We start from the raw sequence: 18145 nt of genomic DNA, 5'->3' as shown, positions 1-18145 counted from the left end.
TGTTAAAACAAGAGGCTTTGACTATAGTGAATTTTTTTCGATGAAATTGACTATAGTGAATTGGTATGTACTTAACACAATGTATGTTTTCTAATGCAATTTTAATAATAGTGGACAAACTTAGCAGGATCTGGAAACCACCTAACCCAACCAACAAAGTCTATTTTGGTTCATTTTCATTTTTCAATTAGCGTCACGTCACTTCCTAATAATTTGGAGTGGTCGGCACAAACCATATTTTTCAACCTATTGGTCCATAATAACCAATTTACTAATACATACATACATACTCAAACACCAACCTGTAATGGGATTGCTCTTTGCTCATGTGTGTTACTAACATGAATGATAGTAAAGTTCTATGGATGAGATCAATTACAAAATGTTCTTTATCAAGGACGAAAAGTTGTATTAATAATATTAAGGAGTACATAAAACGATGTAAAAACATCGAAAGAAAGCAAGAAAATATAACAAGATGCACACGCATTTATAATGAAAGAACAATAAAAGACAAACAGATGCACAAATACATCAATACTGAAAGGTAACCATGATGTGGTTTGATGCCGAATGACATTGATTAACTGCATATGACATGATTGCAGCCCACAACAGCCCATCCCACCTTACTAGGCAATTCTAAGTTGGACCCAAAAACCTTACTCTAGGCACCCAGATCAGTCTTTCAGCCCACCTTCGTCTAAACAAAGCAGTAGCGCTAGCGAATCATGATGTCAGAGAGAAACCTCCGTGTGCCAAAAAGTACGATGTAAGTTTCTCCACAGCCATCTCAGCCTCTAGATTGACCGTATACTCGTTGACCAGTTAGAGCACCGGAAAAAGACAGAGGAGGTAAATCTCAAAGCTGAAGCGATGAAATTGAGTTGCAACAACATGATAGTTGGTGAGAAGAGATTCTCAAATCTAAAACACTTGACAACCAAGGAACACGCACACGATCAATGTCAACAAAGGAAATCATACGACAATGCCATTGGGTTGGCTGCCGTATAGAGGAGAGAGCGAGAGCTCTCAACATAGAAAATGATGTTTAGGGATTTTTTGTAATTTTTGTAATATATCTGTAAACACGAAAATTACAGCAACAAATAACATAAAACACGTGTACAAAATAATATATTTGTATTGATGAATTTATAGGTTACAATCTCTATGGGTATTTTTTTACAAGAATTTCCTCTGATTTGATCTTAGACGTCGATTTGATCCAATTTGATCCAAGGGTGACGAGCACTTGATCTTGAATCGAATGGTTTTAGTTTGGACTTCTTGCCGTGTTGACGATTTGTAGAAGTTGATTGACCAAGGGCCGTAGAGGCTTGTTCTTGATCGGACTTAGGCCACGAGCAGTGTCACGTGGTGAACATTCTTCAACTTTGACGGGGGATGAATCGGCACGTGTATTCGGTGCTTGTTGATTCTCCACGAGTTTGTTGAAGAACTTGGTAGAGGTTTTGATTTGTTGAAGACTTAAAGACAAGGGTTGATCAAGGGCTGTGGAGGCTTGATGTTGATCGGGTTTGATCCACGAGCGGTTTCACGTGGTGGTTTGTTCTTCGTCTTGAAGTTGGTGAAGATGTCGGCTATTTGGCAGCTTAGTGACTCTTCGGAGTTTGACAACTTCTAAGCCTTCAGATTGGTGAAAGAACAGGCTATTTGGACCTTGGTAGTTCTTCACAAAGTGTTTTGATGAGACTTCTGAGCTTCCGGGAGTAATTTGTTCTCTCTTGCCGAAAGTCCTTCTCTTGATATGAGAGGGGGTATTTATAGTGTCGATGCTTCTCCGTAAATGGAATGCATTGAAGTCACCATTTGAATTGTATTTCCTTAATGATATAATTAAATCAATTTGATTGATTGATTCAATTATTCAATTTACCACAATTAAATCAGTCATTTTTAATTAATCGATTTATTTATGACTGATAAGGTATTTCACCAATTTGATTAAATGTCTGACTTCATTTTCGATAATCGATTTGATTTGATTGATATCTGATTATCGATTGACATTTGATATTTGATTTTAATCGGGATTAATGGTTTTGTTGTTGACCGACCATTCACACGTTGCCACGTGTCAATTCCGACGACTTTTCAACTTTGCCAACTCACGAGTCACGTATGCAATTTGTCGGGCCCATGCGTCGTCCGAATAATTTAATGATTATTATTCTCGTTAAATTTATGCGTCTACAATATCAATTACAAAACGTTAGTATTTTTTTTTATCAGGTACAACTCAAATATTACAATTTCGTGAGTGGAACTCACAACCTCCCACTTATTAATGAGAGATTATACCGGTAGACCAAATAGTACTGGGCCAAAACGTTAGGTTTTTTTTTTTTGATCAGGTGCAACTCAAATATTACAACTTCATGAGTCGAACTCACAACTCACAACCTCCTATTTACTAAGAAGAGATTATACCGCCAGACCAAATGGCAAATGGTACTAGGCCAAAACGTTTGTATTTTTTTATCAGGTACAACTTAAATATTACAACTTTGTGAGTCGAACTCACAACCTCCCACTTACTAAGGGAAGACTATACTGCTAGACCAAATGGTATTGAACCAAAATGTTAGTATTTTTATTTTTTGGATAAGGTACAACTCAAATATTACAACTTTGTGAGTTTGTGAGTCGAACTCACAATCTCTCACCTACTAAAACTAGCTATACTATTAGACCAAATAGTACTAGGCCAAAATGTTAGTATTTGAACTCTCTTATTATTGTTTATTTTTGTTTACTCTTTTTCTTTTTCATTTCGAATATGTAAACGGGACGTAAAGAGTTTAAAAAGGGAGTTGATATTTACTACACTTTTTTTTCTTTCTCTATTCACGCACTCTATATATGAGGAGAGTCAATCATGAAGCAAAATTAAATGGTAATTCATAAATAACTTGAATCATAGAAATAGAAAAACAAAGTGAAGTGTCATTGTTTAAAAATGAGTTTATTCATGTCTTATATATTAAGCATGCCCATACTTGAGATGAGGCTCAAAAGGCAACCGCTTCAGGCATCAAATATTTGGGGGCACCAAATTTTTCCTTATATATGTATATGTATAGGTATTTTCATATAAACCCTAAATTTTGCATTTCTTTGTCGGTTTCTCGCGTCCATTCTACTCATCTATCAATTCGTCTGAAGCTAATTGTTTTTGTTTTTAGTTACTTTTTTCATCTAGTTATCTATAGCTACAGATTCTAAGGGATGACCATATTTTTTTTGGTCAATTCGCCGTCTATTTTTTTTTTCTTGTATAATCATAGGACACCATTCATAGAACTCGTCTCAGGTATTCAAATTTGAGGTCCGGTCATGATATTAAGAAGTGTTTTGTTTGTGCTTATGTAGACGTAGCATCACTAATTTCACTGATCATTTCAGTGCTTTTACTGATCATTGCTTAGGTAAAGATTTGAGAGTATGATTATTACAAAGATGATAGTATGATGCAACCGTCACCTCACAATCTCATAGGGCTCTCCCGAGGACGAAGAGCATCGAAGACATCTATCTCCTCACGTGCGAACCCACACGTGCCTCTGGACGAAGCAAAGCAAGTAAAACCAAAACCCACTATTTAACTGCCAAACCGAAAAAAGCTGGCCCCCTCTTTCATAACTCTCAGGCTGAGTCAGGTCCTTCGCTCTCTACCTAACTCGTTCTTTAACTCGGGTAGTCAGTCATAAGAAGTATCGCCCCCTCTCTCACACACACTCCCAACAAAACCCCAAAACTCTCCGTCACTCTCCTTTGACGATCTTTCCAAAGCTCCCCAACATTGCTCTTAATAATACTCCCCTCTCTTTCTCGGCCCCCATTTCAATTCCTCTCCCTCTCGGATCATCTCGATTCCGCTCTCAGGTAACCTCTTCCTCCTCATTACTCTTCAATTAATTCGCTGCGGTTGTGCATATCAGCTCTAATTTGTTTAGTTTATATTTTCGCCTTGAGTTGGTGAAGTATTGTTTTGATTTATTGATTTTGAGCGATGCAGAGAGCGATCTGATTGGCGGAATTGACAAACTATGGCGACGACGTTAGCTCATTCGACGCTGGCGTTTACTGCAGCTTCCGGTTCGGCTTCGGATGCGTTTAGGAGCTCCAGCAATGGAGTTAATGGTGTTCCTTTGAGAGCTCTAGGAAAGGCGAGGTTCAGCATGAAGAGGAACCTTGCGGTTACGGCTAAGCTCAGGAAGGTGAAGAAGCACGACTATCCATGGCCGGCGGATCCGGATCCGAATGTTAAAGGAGGAGTGCTTACTCATCTCTCTCACTTCAAGCCGTTGAAGGAGAAGCCCAAGCCGGTTACTCTGCCGTTCGAGAAGCCTCTTGTCGAAATCGAGAAGAAGATCATTGATGTAATGATGAAATGTTTGAAGTGGTTTAAGTTTGTTTAGTTGCTTATTTAACAGGATTTGTTTTAATCAGAGTTTTGTTTGTTGATAGGTGCGGAAGATGGCGAACGAAACTGGACTGGACTTCAGTGATCAAATTATTTCATTGGAGAATAAACACCAACAGGTTTGATAATAACTAACCAAAGTATTGATCAGATAATTTCAGTTTCACTATGATAATGATTGCCAACTTGTTGCGCATGATGGTATTATTATGATTGCTATTTCTGGTTTGCTGTACTGATATTCAGTCTACACCTGTTACTTGCTTAGTGCAATTGCTAGTTCGAGGTTCTTTTTTGCACCATGATGTAAGACCTATGGAATTCTCGTTATTTAATTACTAAATGGTAATATAATAGGAGTAATGAATTATTTTTTTCAATACTATCCAATTCAACACATTTGTAGTGGCTATTCCATTGAGATGTTATGGCAAACTGAGGCAAGATAAACAAGCTCCTTTAAAATTTTGAGGTAAATGATAAATGAGCATTGGAACACAGATGTGTAGTGGATCAGATGATACCTTCAGATATTCATGTATGAATAGAATATAATCAAGTTTCCTTTGAATATGAATACATTATAAATAAGAGAAGCAATATAAAACATAAAGGGTCATCCTTATATTCAAATATATATGTATGAAATGTATATGTATACATTTTAAGAGAAGCAATATAAAGGGCCCATCCTTGAATTCCCTTCTATTTTCTTCTTTATAATAGATTTTTAATTTCAGGATTTTTGAAATCCTTGTTTCATACCCGTAGGATATCATATCCACCAGATTTCTGTCTCTTTTGGGAGAACCTTCCTCTTTGTTTATTGGCCATTCAATCGCACTTTGTTTATTAACATTTGAATATTGGCTTGTGCTTCTTGCTGTATTTAGGTCCAACTTGTGTATGTTAAGCTGAAGTACAGAACTAAGTACATCACTTCTAGTTTTTGGTTCTGAACTTACCTCAAAACTTTTATATGCTGTTATAAAATACTGTATTAGTTTCTGCTCTTATCTTCTAAACACAACATTTGGTTTTTCATTTTCAGGCTTTAAAGGACTTATATTTAAATCTCACTCCTATACAACGTGTAAATATTGCACGACATCCTAACAGGCCAACTTTCCTTGATCATGTGTTTAACATTACTGATAAGGTACTCATTTCTTCACCAGTTTCCATAATTTATGCATACTCTCAATTTGATCCATAGTTGGGGGGAAAAAAAAACACAACAAGTTAGTTGATTTATGGGTGCTAGAGTGAGTGCATGTTTAATGTATTATTTTCACTCTCACAGTTTGTAGAGCTTCATGGAGACCGAGCAGGGTATGATGATCCTGCTATTGTCACTGGTATAGGAACTATAGATGGTAATAGGTATATGTTTATGGGTCACCAGAAAGGTAGAAACACGAAGGAAAACATTCAGCGCAACTTTGGGATGCCTACTCCTCATGGGTAAGCCACATGATATATAACATATGGCATTAGTTTTTGCATTGAACTTCTCAACTTGCTATGCCTCAAAATCAACAACCTTGGAACACTTGCATTTGTACAGTTACCGGAAGGCTCTGCGCATGATGTACTATGCAGATCACCATGGGTTCCCTATTGTTACTTTCATTGATACTCCCGGTGCATATGCAGACCTTAAATCTGAGGAGTTGGGCCAAGTATGTGGATAGTTTTACTTTCAATCCCATCTGAATCTCTTTTAGTACTGGGTCATCTAATCTTCTTGCATGACACGTATACAGGGTGAAGCCATAGCTCACAACTTGCGGACTATGTTCGGTCTGAAGGTACCAATTGTTTCTATTGTCATTGGGGAAGGTGGATCTGGTGGTGCCCTTGCCATTGGCTGTGCCAATAAACTATTAATGCTTGAAAATGCAGTTTTTTATGTTGCCAGGTAATATGAGTTGGGTTTCTCTAGTTTTATATTTTAGGGTGTACTAGGAAAATGTTGCATGTATTTCTTTACTTTTCTGGGTGAGTAGATGATTCGCAAGTGTTGGCTGTAGGAAGTATCCTGGATTTGCAGGAGTTAACTTTTAATGACCGCTTACCTGTTAGGTGATAGAGACTGTATGCCTTACATTTGAAATATTCATATTTTTTCTGATGATTAGTTCACAAATATCTGAGTCTTATTTGAGTAAATTACAGCTGGAGTTCTGCCCTTTTTCTGTTCCATTTACGTGTCAAACTTCACTTTTTTGTTTTTCTTATGTGTTTTCTCTTCTTTGTCATATTCAGTCCTGAAGCATGTGCAGCAATCTTGTGGAAGACCGCCAAAGCTTCTCCAAAGGTTTGTGTGACAATCTTCATTGGTGTTGTCTTTAATTGATTAGTTGATATTGACTGTAGGAAGCTCATTTCTCTTTGCAGGCAGCTGAGAAGCTGAAAATTACTGCATCTGAGTTGTGCAAGTTGCAAATTGCAGATGGCATCATTCCTGTATGTATCCCAATCCTTCTGTTTCAAATTAATATGCTTCTCTTGTATTTAAGTGTAGTGATATTCAGATAACTTGGTGTTCCTAAGTATCGGTAACACCCTATGGGCTGAGCTTTGATAACATCCTCTATGCAAACTCTTCCCTGTCATTGAAACATCGATATGTCAAGAAGTTCATTGTATGACCTTCAAAGTATATGTGTATGTCTAATTTTTTTTTTTTTTCTAGATCTCATTTGGGTGTTGCTGATTTGGCATCTCATTTGTACAAATTTCTGTCTTCCATAAACAGAACCCACTTGCATGGCTGAAAACTCCAAATCACTGTTAATCTTTTTTACTTTCTTAATCTAAATTCATCCACATCATGGGGACAAAAGAAAATTTTAAATTCTTTTTCTCCTAATCACCAGTTAATGTTGATGTGGTTTCTTAATGATTCTACTTTTATTTCTTTTAACAGGAGCCTCTTGGTGGAGCACATGCAGATTCCTTGTGGACCTCTCAACAGATCAAAAATGCAATTAACAAAGAAATGGAAGTAAGTGCCCCCTTCTACTACAAAAATAATATATGAAATCATGTCTTAACCTAATAAAGTCTTTCGTGTTTTTAGGAGCTTAAAAAGATGGACACTGAAGCACTATTAAAGCATCGGATGATGAAATTCCGCAAGATTGGTGGGTTTCAAGAAGGAATCCCTATAGATCCGAAAAAGAAAAGGAACATGAAACTGAAAGAGGAACCCAAAGCTGTAAAGACTGCAGTTGTGGATTTAGAGGGTGAAGTTGAAAAGGTCAAAATGCAAATTTTGGAGGCAAAGAAATCCTCTGATAAGCCTGCATTGTTGCCTCTGACTGAGACAATAGAAAAACTGAAAAAGGAGGTTGATAATGAGTTTGCTGAGGCAGTTAATGCCCTAGGCTTGAAAGACAGGTTTGAATCATTGCAGGAAGAATTTTCGAAAGTAAGTTCACAGGACCAACTCATGCATCCAGCTCTGAAAGAAAAGATTCAAAAGCTTAGGCATGAATTTACCCAGAGCCTGTCATCTGCTCCTAATTATGAAGACTTGAAGTATAAACTTGACATGCTGAAGGAATTATCAAAAGCATATAAATACGAGGAGAAGAACAACAGGGCTGCTACATTGAAGCAGGAAGTTAACAGTAAATTTAACGAGATCATGGAACGGCCAGATGTTAAGGAAAAAACTGCTACACTTAGGGCAGAGATTGAAAATGCCGGGGTGTCCAACCTTGATGATTTGGATGACAGCCTGAAGGGTAAAATTTTGGAATTGAAGAAAGAGTTGGACACTGAATTTGTTGGTGTCCTCAAGTCCTTGGGATTGGATGTTCAGAAAAGACCAAAGGAACCAATTGAGCAAATTTTGCCCTCAGAAGTGAAGACCAAGATTGAAGAATTGGATGAAGAAATTAATCACAAGATTGAAAATGTTATCAATTCATCAGACTTGAAAGACAAAATTGAGTTACTAAAGTTGGAAGTAGCGAAGGCAGGAAAGAATCCTGATTCAGCAACGAAAAATAGAATTGTGGCTTTGGAGCAACAAATCAAACAAAGCTTGGCAGCAGCTGTGGAGGCATCAAACTTGAAAGAGAAGCACGAAAAGCTTAAGGCTGAGGTTTCCAAAACCATTGAATCTTCTGGAGGATCGGACGGAAGCTTGAGAAAGGAAAATCCAAATGAAGTCTATGTCTTCTGAGGAATCTAGGGTAGAGTTTCACACATTTGCTTAATGTGAGTTTATCTTCCCCTTTTACTATCACTGGTAATTTTGCATGTCAGATTCCTGCACATGAGTTCTTCTCTTTTCTTGATTTTCTTGTCACTGAACTGAAAGTTTAAGAACAATCTAACTCTGTAGCATATTAGTAGTTCTGCATGTTCTTTAGAAGGATCTAAACTCATTAGCTTATGCTCTTCTGCAGTACTCTTCTAGACAGCTCTTTAGCTGATAACGTGCATGGAAAGGATTATTCAGAACACATGGGAGTGATATCGGAAAGTGCAGAAATAGAGGAACCTTTCAGCTATTGCTACTGCTCAGCATCCATTGACAACATCTTGCAACAGTGTACAAGTTTTGCATTTACGAGGAACCAGAAGGAGAATTGTTAGCTCCACATTTTCATGAACATTTTAAATTTATTTAGGGTTTTATAAATTATTAATGTTCCCCTTTTCTTTAGTTTGAGTGCGTTTCTATTTCTCCTTTATATGAATGGACTCCGACATCCCAATAATATTGAGTTTCTGTTGTAGAATTTGAGTCACTTTGTATAGGTTGTGTGGAGAGGCTAATAAATTATTTCAATACTTCTCTTGTATACCCATTGTTGGGCTGTTGGTTGTTATCATAATAGCAATATGCTGTGTGTGGCCAAATAAACTGTTCTGCACCTTGTTGGTACGGGAAGACTTTCTGATAATGAATGAGACGTGCAATTCCTGCAAGACTCAGGTTGATCTTTTTACTTGATTATTCATTACTGTTTAAAGCTTGAAGGCTTCATCTTCTGAAGCACCCTAGTTTCTGAAGCATGCTCAGCTTTAATGGGTACGTCTTGGGATGCTACAGAAACTCTATCATGCTCCGGAGCATGTCTTACTCTAGGTTCTTCAACTGTTGAATCTAACTTGACACTTGAAAGTTCATATGCTTCCGACGATGGTAGATTCAACTGTCAAATCCAATCATATGCTTCGGACGATGGTAGTCATGTTCCTGAAGTAATGCAACTTTTGAATATTTTAGATTTTATTGGAGAGTTGTATTGGGATAATGAATTTTATTGTTTATATTGGCCAAGTTCTTGTCAATACAAACAAGCTCCTCCCTTGGATACTAAATCCATGAATTTGTTATAGTAAGATGATGTAGAGGTGCATCTTCTCCTAGTCCAGAATTATTATTTATTCATTGTTATAGACAAGAACATATTATTCATTGTCATAGACAAGAACATCAAATTAATACTAGGTTTTTTTCTTTTCAAATTTAAAACAGAAGAAAATATCCCTTACAAAGGACAATTATTCATAAAAGAACAAGATCTTGTGTTGTTGTTTGGAGGAAGAGAGGAAAAGGGTCTAACAAGTTTAATTTTTTTTTTAAATTATTAATAATTCACACACCCTACATATGTGGTGAGCTTTGAACTCATGACCTTAAAGTTGTCAATTAAAATCTTAATCAACCAAGCCACAACTCACAGACAAAAACAAGAAATACAGAAACAAAAGAATCAGACTTAAGGGTATTTTTGGAAGTGAAAAAAGATATTGAGAGAAAATATTAATAAAATAATAAAGGAGTGTGTGGTTTGTATTTTAGGGTGTATAAATTTCAGCACCCTAAACATATTGCTACACATTTCATGTGTACTTTTATTACATTTTAGGCTTTTAGCCAAATTGCTACCCTATTTTTCACCTTAGTGTCAATTTGCTACTCTAGCTTTTATTTCAGTCAATTTGCTACTCTAACTTTTCATAATTAGCCAATTTGTTACCCTAACTATTATTTCTGCTAATTTGCTACCTTATGTTTTCAAAACTAGCCAACTTGCTACATTTTTGTCATTTTATTTTGTTCATTTCTTCATCCAAATATGAATTAATTCTGAAAATTGAAGGTTAAAGTTGGTCGATATTGAAATTTTGATAAGTAATTGGCTAATCTTAAAAGTTTAAAGTAGCAAATTTGAATGAAGGGATGCGAATTGACAAATTTAGGCCCAGTTTGACATTAAGTTTTGAGAATTAAAATCACTTATAATCACCGTTTTGAATAGATTTTCTGTTTGGTAAAATCTTAAAACGTGTTTATCTAGAACTTTTTAGTTAAAACGTGTTTATCTAGAACTTTTTAGTTCAAATAACCATGATTTTAAAAAAACAAGTTGAATCACCGTTTTGAATAGATTTTCTGTTTGGTAAAATCTTAAAACGTGTTTATCTAGAACTTTTTAGTTCAAATAACCACGATTTAAAAAAAACAAGTTGAGGGTTATTTATTTAAAACTGAGTTTTTTAAAAATTGAGTTTTTAAACCACAATATCAAACCAAGCCTTAATATTTAGGGTAAAAAATTGGCTAATTATAAAAAATTAGGGTAGCAAATTAGGTGAAATGAAAGTTATGGGTAACAAATTAACACCAAGATGAAAATTAGGATAACAAATTGACAATTATGCCCAAATTTTATTCACGGTACAACTCTTCGGGTCAAGAGGCAGAAGTAGTTCAAGTACGTTGACAAAAATAGTTGCGGAGTTTGTTTACCAAATAAAACAGAAGTGACCTGAGAGCCGCCGCCTGTCCCTCTATCTCTTGGTCGTTCCCTATGCCATCTCTTCGGTTGGACTTCGAACTCAACCGCCGGTTTGAATTGGTACTGCGAACCTTGCTTTTCTTTGTTTTTGTTTTTGTTGTGTTTATGTATCTATTGCGATCTCCCTTTTGCATCGCTCTATTCTTCTCTTGATTTGATCGTAAAGCCATTGGATATTGGAGCATCCGGCAATTGGATGCTAATTGATTAATTTAACTTTTATCTAAATAATTCTAACATATTATATATCAATCTGGTTTTGAGTTCATGTTACTTTGGAAAAAGCGAATTCCTTCAATGCTGGGTTGTCCTTTTAGTGTTGCTCGATCTGGTTTTTCTTGTCATCATTCTTGTTGTTTTGCTTTAAACACCAGTGAGTAATGTGCTGATCAGGAATGGTTCAGCCGAATAGGAAGATTGCATTCTCGATGATGTTGGACCGCTGCAGATACCATGCTATATGCAACTCTGTGGGATCTGATTCTGGAAAATCAAAAGGTATACTCTTGGAAAATCAAACATGGTTAGACTTTACATGGATCTTTATTAGACTTTGTTCGTGCATCACTGACAGTCAACTCCCTTCCCTGAAGAAATACGTTTGGCATATAGGTTTTAGGCATCAGCAGAGCTCGAAGAGTAATGATTCTTTATTTTCATGTCTTACATGAAGTTTTTTGTTTTTGGATACTAATACATGCTTCTCCCATGCCTAAGTTGTACTGACACCCTATGTTTGTGAGTACTCAGAAATGAATTTCATCTTCTATTATATTTATTTCAGGACTAAGAAATGAGACATATATCTATTTATTTCTTCATTATATTCTTCCTGAGTAATGCATCAGCATACTCTTTTTCCTGAACTCATTTGGGTCTTGACCATGGTCAGGGTCGTCGCTTAACAAATTTATGTGAAATCACTGAAATATTTTTGTGTCTGCTATGTCAGACAGATGCCACACATCAATCCTGTTTTAGAGGCAGCAGTCACGAAAACTTAATGGTAAATGTCTTTACTTGGTTAAGATGGAAGCAAGTTGATTTTTGCATGTAGCCTTTTTGACTCTGCCAGCTTACTCTTGCCCATCACCGCCATCAACATGACCACTGGCATTGCCATTGGGGAACCTAACAGAAAGTGTATTAGTTAAGAACTTGTGTAGCTAAGAGCTTGCATATTGCTTTATTAGTCCTGTTTTGAGAACCGAAACAGTCGAACAAAAAAAAAAGAAGCAGAAAAAAGAGTCTTGGTCTGAAGTTTCATTGTTGCTGTTTCTAGGTTAGTAGATTAGAAAGTATATGGTACAGAAATACGATCTCAAAAGTTAGATCCGGAGTCTTACTGGAATTAGATTGGGCTAGGGAACTCAAGCGATCCGGTTTTCAAAATCATTTGAAAATAAATGAACTCCAAAACCTGGGAATAGTCCTTTATGTTCTTATTCCTAAATATGATGACAAACTATTTAGAAGCTTCCTTCTGTTATATTGTAGGAAGATTATGGTGAAATGTATATTATCGAAATAAGAAAAGACAAAATTGATTGAATTTTAGCAGTCTAACTTTTAAGATTGGATTAATGAGGATTCTGTTTTGCAGGATCATTTGGTAAGGATTCCTGTAGAGGGTCTATTGCTCACAGTCATCTTTTTCCCGGAGAAGAAGCTAAATCGTTCATGTTTTAAAAATACTTGTGTGTGCACACTTCTGAATATCTGGTACCATGACAAGAACTAAATATGTGACATTCAGGAGCAAGACAGCTCAAAATTAATGGTAAAGTGCTTGTCTTTACTTGATTAAGATAAATGAGTTATTTCATTTAACTGCTCTGACAGTGACTGAACTTAAGAAAACAAAAGGAGAGTGAAATTTTGGTCTAATGAGGTACAACCATATAGACCCATATTGCATTCATGTCTTATTCTTTTGCCTTTGTATGAAAAACCTAGTCATAATACAATGGACTATTTTCTGTATAATGGCCAGAAACAACTTGTGCTCAGCATGCTTTCATTTTGAACACTCTTGCCATCTTACTCATGGCCAACAGCATCACCTTCATTGCCTTGCCCATTGTCATTGCCTTGTTCATTGTCAAAAACATTTGCCTGAATTTGGAACCTATCAGAAATTGCAATGCTTCAGAACTTGTATATTGCTTCAAAGTGCTGCTTCAATAACTTGTACTGCAGTAATAGATAAAATAAAAAGCCTTTTGATTAAAAACATTACAAAACAATCGTATGATTTCAAGAGTTAGATCCGGAGTGTTTTACTGGAATTATATGAGGGTTAACAAACTAAAGCACCTTAAAAAAAAAAGCAAACTAAAGCAATTTGGTTCCCAAAATTATTTCACAAGAATTGAACTCGAAAATCTGGTAAGAGTCCCATTTTATCATTAACTATGTTGAAGCTTGGTTCTATTATATGCTAGGAAGCCATCATGATATTTGTATTGTTGAAATATGTTGACAACATTGATTAAATTTTTGCAGTCTAACTTTCAAGAAAAAAATTCTATTTTGCAGGGTTGTGTGAGCTTGGTTTTTAATGCTAGCTGTACCTAATTTGTAAGGAGTCCTGCCACCAGAAGCAGACAGTCAGGTTGTCTTGACACAGCTGTAAATTCAGACGCAAGAGTCTCATTTATAGATGCCAGAGCAGGTCAGAATGAAAACTTAACATGGAAAGGCTGGACTGGAGACTCGCACATTGATGTCTGAGTTTGACAGGTTAGAATGTCATCCTATAAATTTGGATATTTCTAGTTGTGTGGTGCATATTGGACTTCCTAGATCTTTTTTTCAGTATAAGCGTTTCTCTCTTAGTTTTGTGTCAATTCTTTGATGGACTTTCTATCCTGTGACTGAAAGATTAAAAAATAGTTATTCTCGATAAAAGAGTGAGAGAGAGAGAGCACATTACTCTGGAAAGATCACAGCAGCTGGGGGCAGATCAGCGTAAAACTGAGTGGCCAATAGAACATTAGCCAATGCCAAGTGCAGTTGAGCCAACCCAAATTGAATTCGTGTCTGCGCTGGGCCAAAGATTTGGTTCTCAATGCAGACAAGTAGACCACTATGGATCCTATCTCCAGATCTGTGAATGTTTTCAGCTGCGTCAGAAATCCAATGCATCTGGTCGGGAAATGGGTGGAGGATCTCGGCCAGTTCGTGACCCAGTTGTAGGGCGTGCATATTTATATCGTTGATACCGTTCAGCGCATCTCGCATCTGGACAATCTGCTCAAAAATCTGATTCATGTGGAACTCGAGCATCGCCACAGCAACTTTGACAGGGCCGGACGGATTCTGTTGATGATGGACCACATCTCGAATATGATTGACACAGCGGATGGACCAGAACGCCCTCCACAGCATTCGCACCGCCGCCTCTAAGCTTCTGAGATGGAGGGTCGCATTTTGGACAATTCCTCCCTGACCGCCACCACCATCACCACCTCCCTGAGCAGCATCTCCTATGCCATTGTTTAACCTAACAGAAATTGCAGTAGTTAAGAACTTGTGTATTGCTTTAAAAGTGCTGCTTTAAGAACTCCTACTAAATCAGTTTAAATATAGGAAAGAAAAAAAAAAAAAAAGGAAAAAAGAAAAAAACCTTTGTTATGGAGTTTCATTGTAGCTTTTTCTAGGTTATAAGGTTTAAAAGAATCCAAACAAACAGATGAATCCAAAAGTTAGATCCGGAGTCTTTCTACTGAAACTAGATGTAAGGTTAGCAATCTGGTTTTCAAAATCATTTAACAAGAAACAAACTCCAAAACCTGGTAAGAGTCTCATTTCAAAATTTGAAGAGAAACTATCTATAACCTTCCTTATATTATATGCTAGGAAGCCTATCAAGAAATTTATATTGTTGAAACAGGAAACGACAAGATTGAATTATAGCGGTCTGACTTTCAAGATTTGGTTTTGCAGGGTTGTGTAAAACAAATTGGTAAGGACTACTACCCCCGAAAGCTGAGTGTCAGCTGCAAATTCAAGCCAGAGCAGGTCAGAATGGATTGCAGCAGTGTTACTGAAATGAAAAAGACCAAAAATAGTATATATGGAAAGGCTGGACTGGAGTCGCGCACACTGATGTCACTGAGTTTGACAGGTTAGAATGTCACCCAATAAACTTTGTTGTTTGACGGACCGACTATATCTGTTTTTGGTAAATCTTAATCTCAGTATTTGTCTGATGGACTTTGTATATGCATCCAGGACTGATAAAAGACATCACTCCCTATGTTGAAGGATGAATGCATTCGTATTCAAGGATGCTTTGCCGCCAGCAGACCTCTCGACTTGCTCTTGAATGACATCAAGCTCAAGGTCTCACTTACCTCAAAATTAGTGTGCAGACTCCTATGGTCAACTTACACAGCAAAAAGTTCTTATCTATCATTGATTTCCGGTAAATCTATGACTGTAAATGCTGGGCTAGTTCAATTGCTAGGATTAACAGTCACTCAGATATAGCAGCAAGAGTTGTAAAACAGTGAAACATTTTCCCTAAGCGCCCTTTCTTTAAACCAAAAGATTGAGAAGGAACAATACCCTGGATTCAAGACCTGGTTGCCTCCCGCGTTAGCTGCGGCAGGCACTGCGACATTGTGAGCGCCAAAGAGATTGGGCTGATCAATAGCGCGATGGGCCGCTTGAAACACACCAATAGCCGCATTGAGAGTACCTAACCCGGAATGAATCCGGGACACAGCTCGGCGGAGGCCATGGTCATCCCCTTGGGCCAAAACGATGCCCCTTAGAGCCACGCTGATGCCGCACCCAGCTGCGTTGATGGCATGAACAAGGCCATCAGTGAATCGCACCAAGGTTGAAATCAATGGGATGCGATTGAAATTCTGCGGGACCCCCAAGACTCCATTGATTACGACAATTGTTCCTCCAATCTGGCCCGCCCTCTGCTTTGAATTATTAACCGTAACCCGCATCCCATTCACTGTAACCTGATGACTCGGATCACCTCGGGCTTGGATCTCTGTCACGCCGTCGTTGATGGACCCCAACCCCGCCATCAGTATCTGAAACGCTCCGTTTAAGCAGTTGACCCAGGCATTCTCTCCCTGACCAGCGACGTCTTGGTCGTCGCCGGCACCACCTCCAGGAGCGTAGCCGCCACTCTCTAACTTCCTCCGCTTACTCATTTTGGGATTTTGTTTTCTTGCTTTTCTTTATTAGCTACAGTGATCTGGTAATAAATGCATTTATACTGTTACCCGATTGGCCCAAATACTGAACAGGCCCAACTACAACACTCAATTTTTTATATAAACTGAATTATTATCTATTATTATTTTTCTTCAAAGGATCATTAGCAAGTGCAAACTCATAAACAGATGGATCAAGGATCGATAAATTTACAAATCTTACAACAACATAATTACAAGAGAATAGAAGAAATCTATTAGGAAGAAACCCCAATTACAAGATAGAGAAAGGATGTTTATTTGTTCAATAGATGTAAAATGTTTTTCCACTGGCTGCAGTGCGGCACCAACACACAAGCAATGGATGGAATCATATCCTACAGAAGACAAAACTTGTCACAACTAATAAAAGGGGTACCAATTGTCATGTAACACGATAAGATGGTGCTGCTATGACTAAGGGATCAACATAGCTATATGAAAGCTTGTAACAAATAGTCTGAAATCCAGCACATTCCATAACAGATGTCGAATCAAACACTCTTAGTTATATTCTAACAGAAATTCTATAGAACATGAAGAATAACAATAACCCACAAAAATTGCATTACAACACAAGGTTTATAGAACAAGTGATTGTGCAAGAAAAAACAAACATTTACCAGTGATCAAATTGAAAAAGATGACAAAAGAGGGACATTTGAGATAACAAGATGTATAAATTTATAAGCAAATTAAGCTCTGTTTTTCTAAACGTAGGAACCAACAACACAATACCCTAAAATAACTACTAAAAATCTTAACTTGGCAAAAAATCAAGAATGTTCATTTCATGGTTTTAAGTTTCAACTATAAAGTTTTGAGAACCCAGAAATGAAACTACCCCATCAATTATTTAACTGAACTAGAAAGACAACAAATAAAGATTTCAAATACACAAGCACACACATACCAGCAAAAGGAAGTCGTCTGTAAAGCATAATCAGCAATGACATTTGCCCAAGAGTAACTACCAAAAGCCTCCTCTATTTTCCCTTTTTTCTACAAACCAAAATTATTGTTAAGTTGCCGAAACAATGAAATAACTTATTGTAGATTGCAGAGAACTCACCAGGTATCACTGTCTGATTTCCCAGTTTCCCTTTTCAAAAATAACTAATGCATGCTCACGATTAGAACCACCACGGTCCACGTCAATCCTAACACAATTTTACAACACCAAAAGTAAGATGATGATTCAATGTCCTTTACATCCTCAAACATATAAACACTTTGTTGGGGTATACCATATCATTTGGGACCTCATACCTCCAAAAAGCGCCTTTGCTTTTTCATGTACTTGGCAGCAACAGATTATGCAAAAGCATACACACCTTGCTCACTTAACAGAGCTTCTGGGTCTGATATATGGGACAAGAAAGAAAAGTGATATAAACCACAAATCTAAAAGTGGGCCACAATACTTCACATGGATAAATGATCAGGTCCAAAATCATTTTGAATGTGGAATAAGCAACACTGCAACAGTAAAGGACGTAGAGGCCAAAGATTTGACAGCAAGTTTTAGAATACCCAACTGGGAGGACATATCTCATATCACTAGTCTCCTCACATTCAGTGGTTAAACTGTAAACTCAGAATGAATTTATATTCTTTCAATGCAAAAAAAAAAAAAAAAA

At 37.0% G+C, this 18145-nt stretch overlaps 2 protein-coding genes across 2 annotated transcripts; one reads left to right on the top strand and one right to left on the bottom strand.

The window, feature by feature from the left end:
* Positions 1-3792: 3792 nt before the first annotated feature.
* Positions 3793-9721, top strand: LOC101311297 (acetyl-coenzyme A carboxylase carboxyl transferase subunit alpha, chloroplastic-like). The gene is made up of 12 exons (XM_004302593.1): positions 3793-3912; positions 4046-4409; positions 4498-4572; positions 5505-5612; positions 5757-5917; positions 6021-6135; positions 6220-6374; positions 6722-6773; positions 6854-6922; positions 7386-7463; positions 7539-8686; positions 8878-9721. The coding sequence occupies exons 2-11, from the start codon at positions 4077-4079 to the stop codon at positions 8649-8651; spliced, it is 2259 nt and encodes a 752-aa protein (XP_004302641.1). The 5' UTR covers positions 3793-3912; positions 4046-4076; the 3' UTR covers positions 8652-8686; positions 8878-9721.
* Positions 9722-13979: 4258 nt separating this feature from the next.
* LOC101291159 lies at positions 13980-16608 on the bottom strand. Its single transcript, XM_004302609.1, has 2 exons — positions 15856-16608; positions 13980-14788 (listed from the first exon to the last, which is right to left on the bottom strand). The coding sequence occupies exons 1-2, from the start codon at positions 16461-16463 to the stop codon at positions 14215-14217; spliced, it is 1182 nt and encodes a 393-aa protein (XP_004302657.1). The 5' UTR covers positions 16464-16608; the 3' UTR covers positions 13980-14214.
* Positions 16609-18145: the final 1537 nt, after the last annotated feature.

Source organism: Fragaria vesca, linkage group LG6 (assembly GCF_000184155.1).
Source record: "Fragaria vesca subsp. vesca linkage group LG6, FraVesHawaii_1.0, whole genome shotgun sequence".
Taxonomy (NCBI): Eukaryota; Viridiplantae; Streptophyta; class Magnoliopsida; order Rosales; family Rosaceae; genus Fragaria; species Fragaria vesca.
The sequence above is the reverse complement of the archived record's forward strand: the minus strand, read 5'-3'. Positions and strand labels throughout refer to the sequence as shown.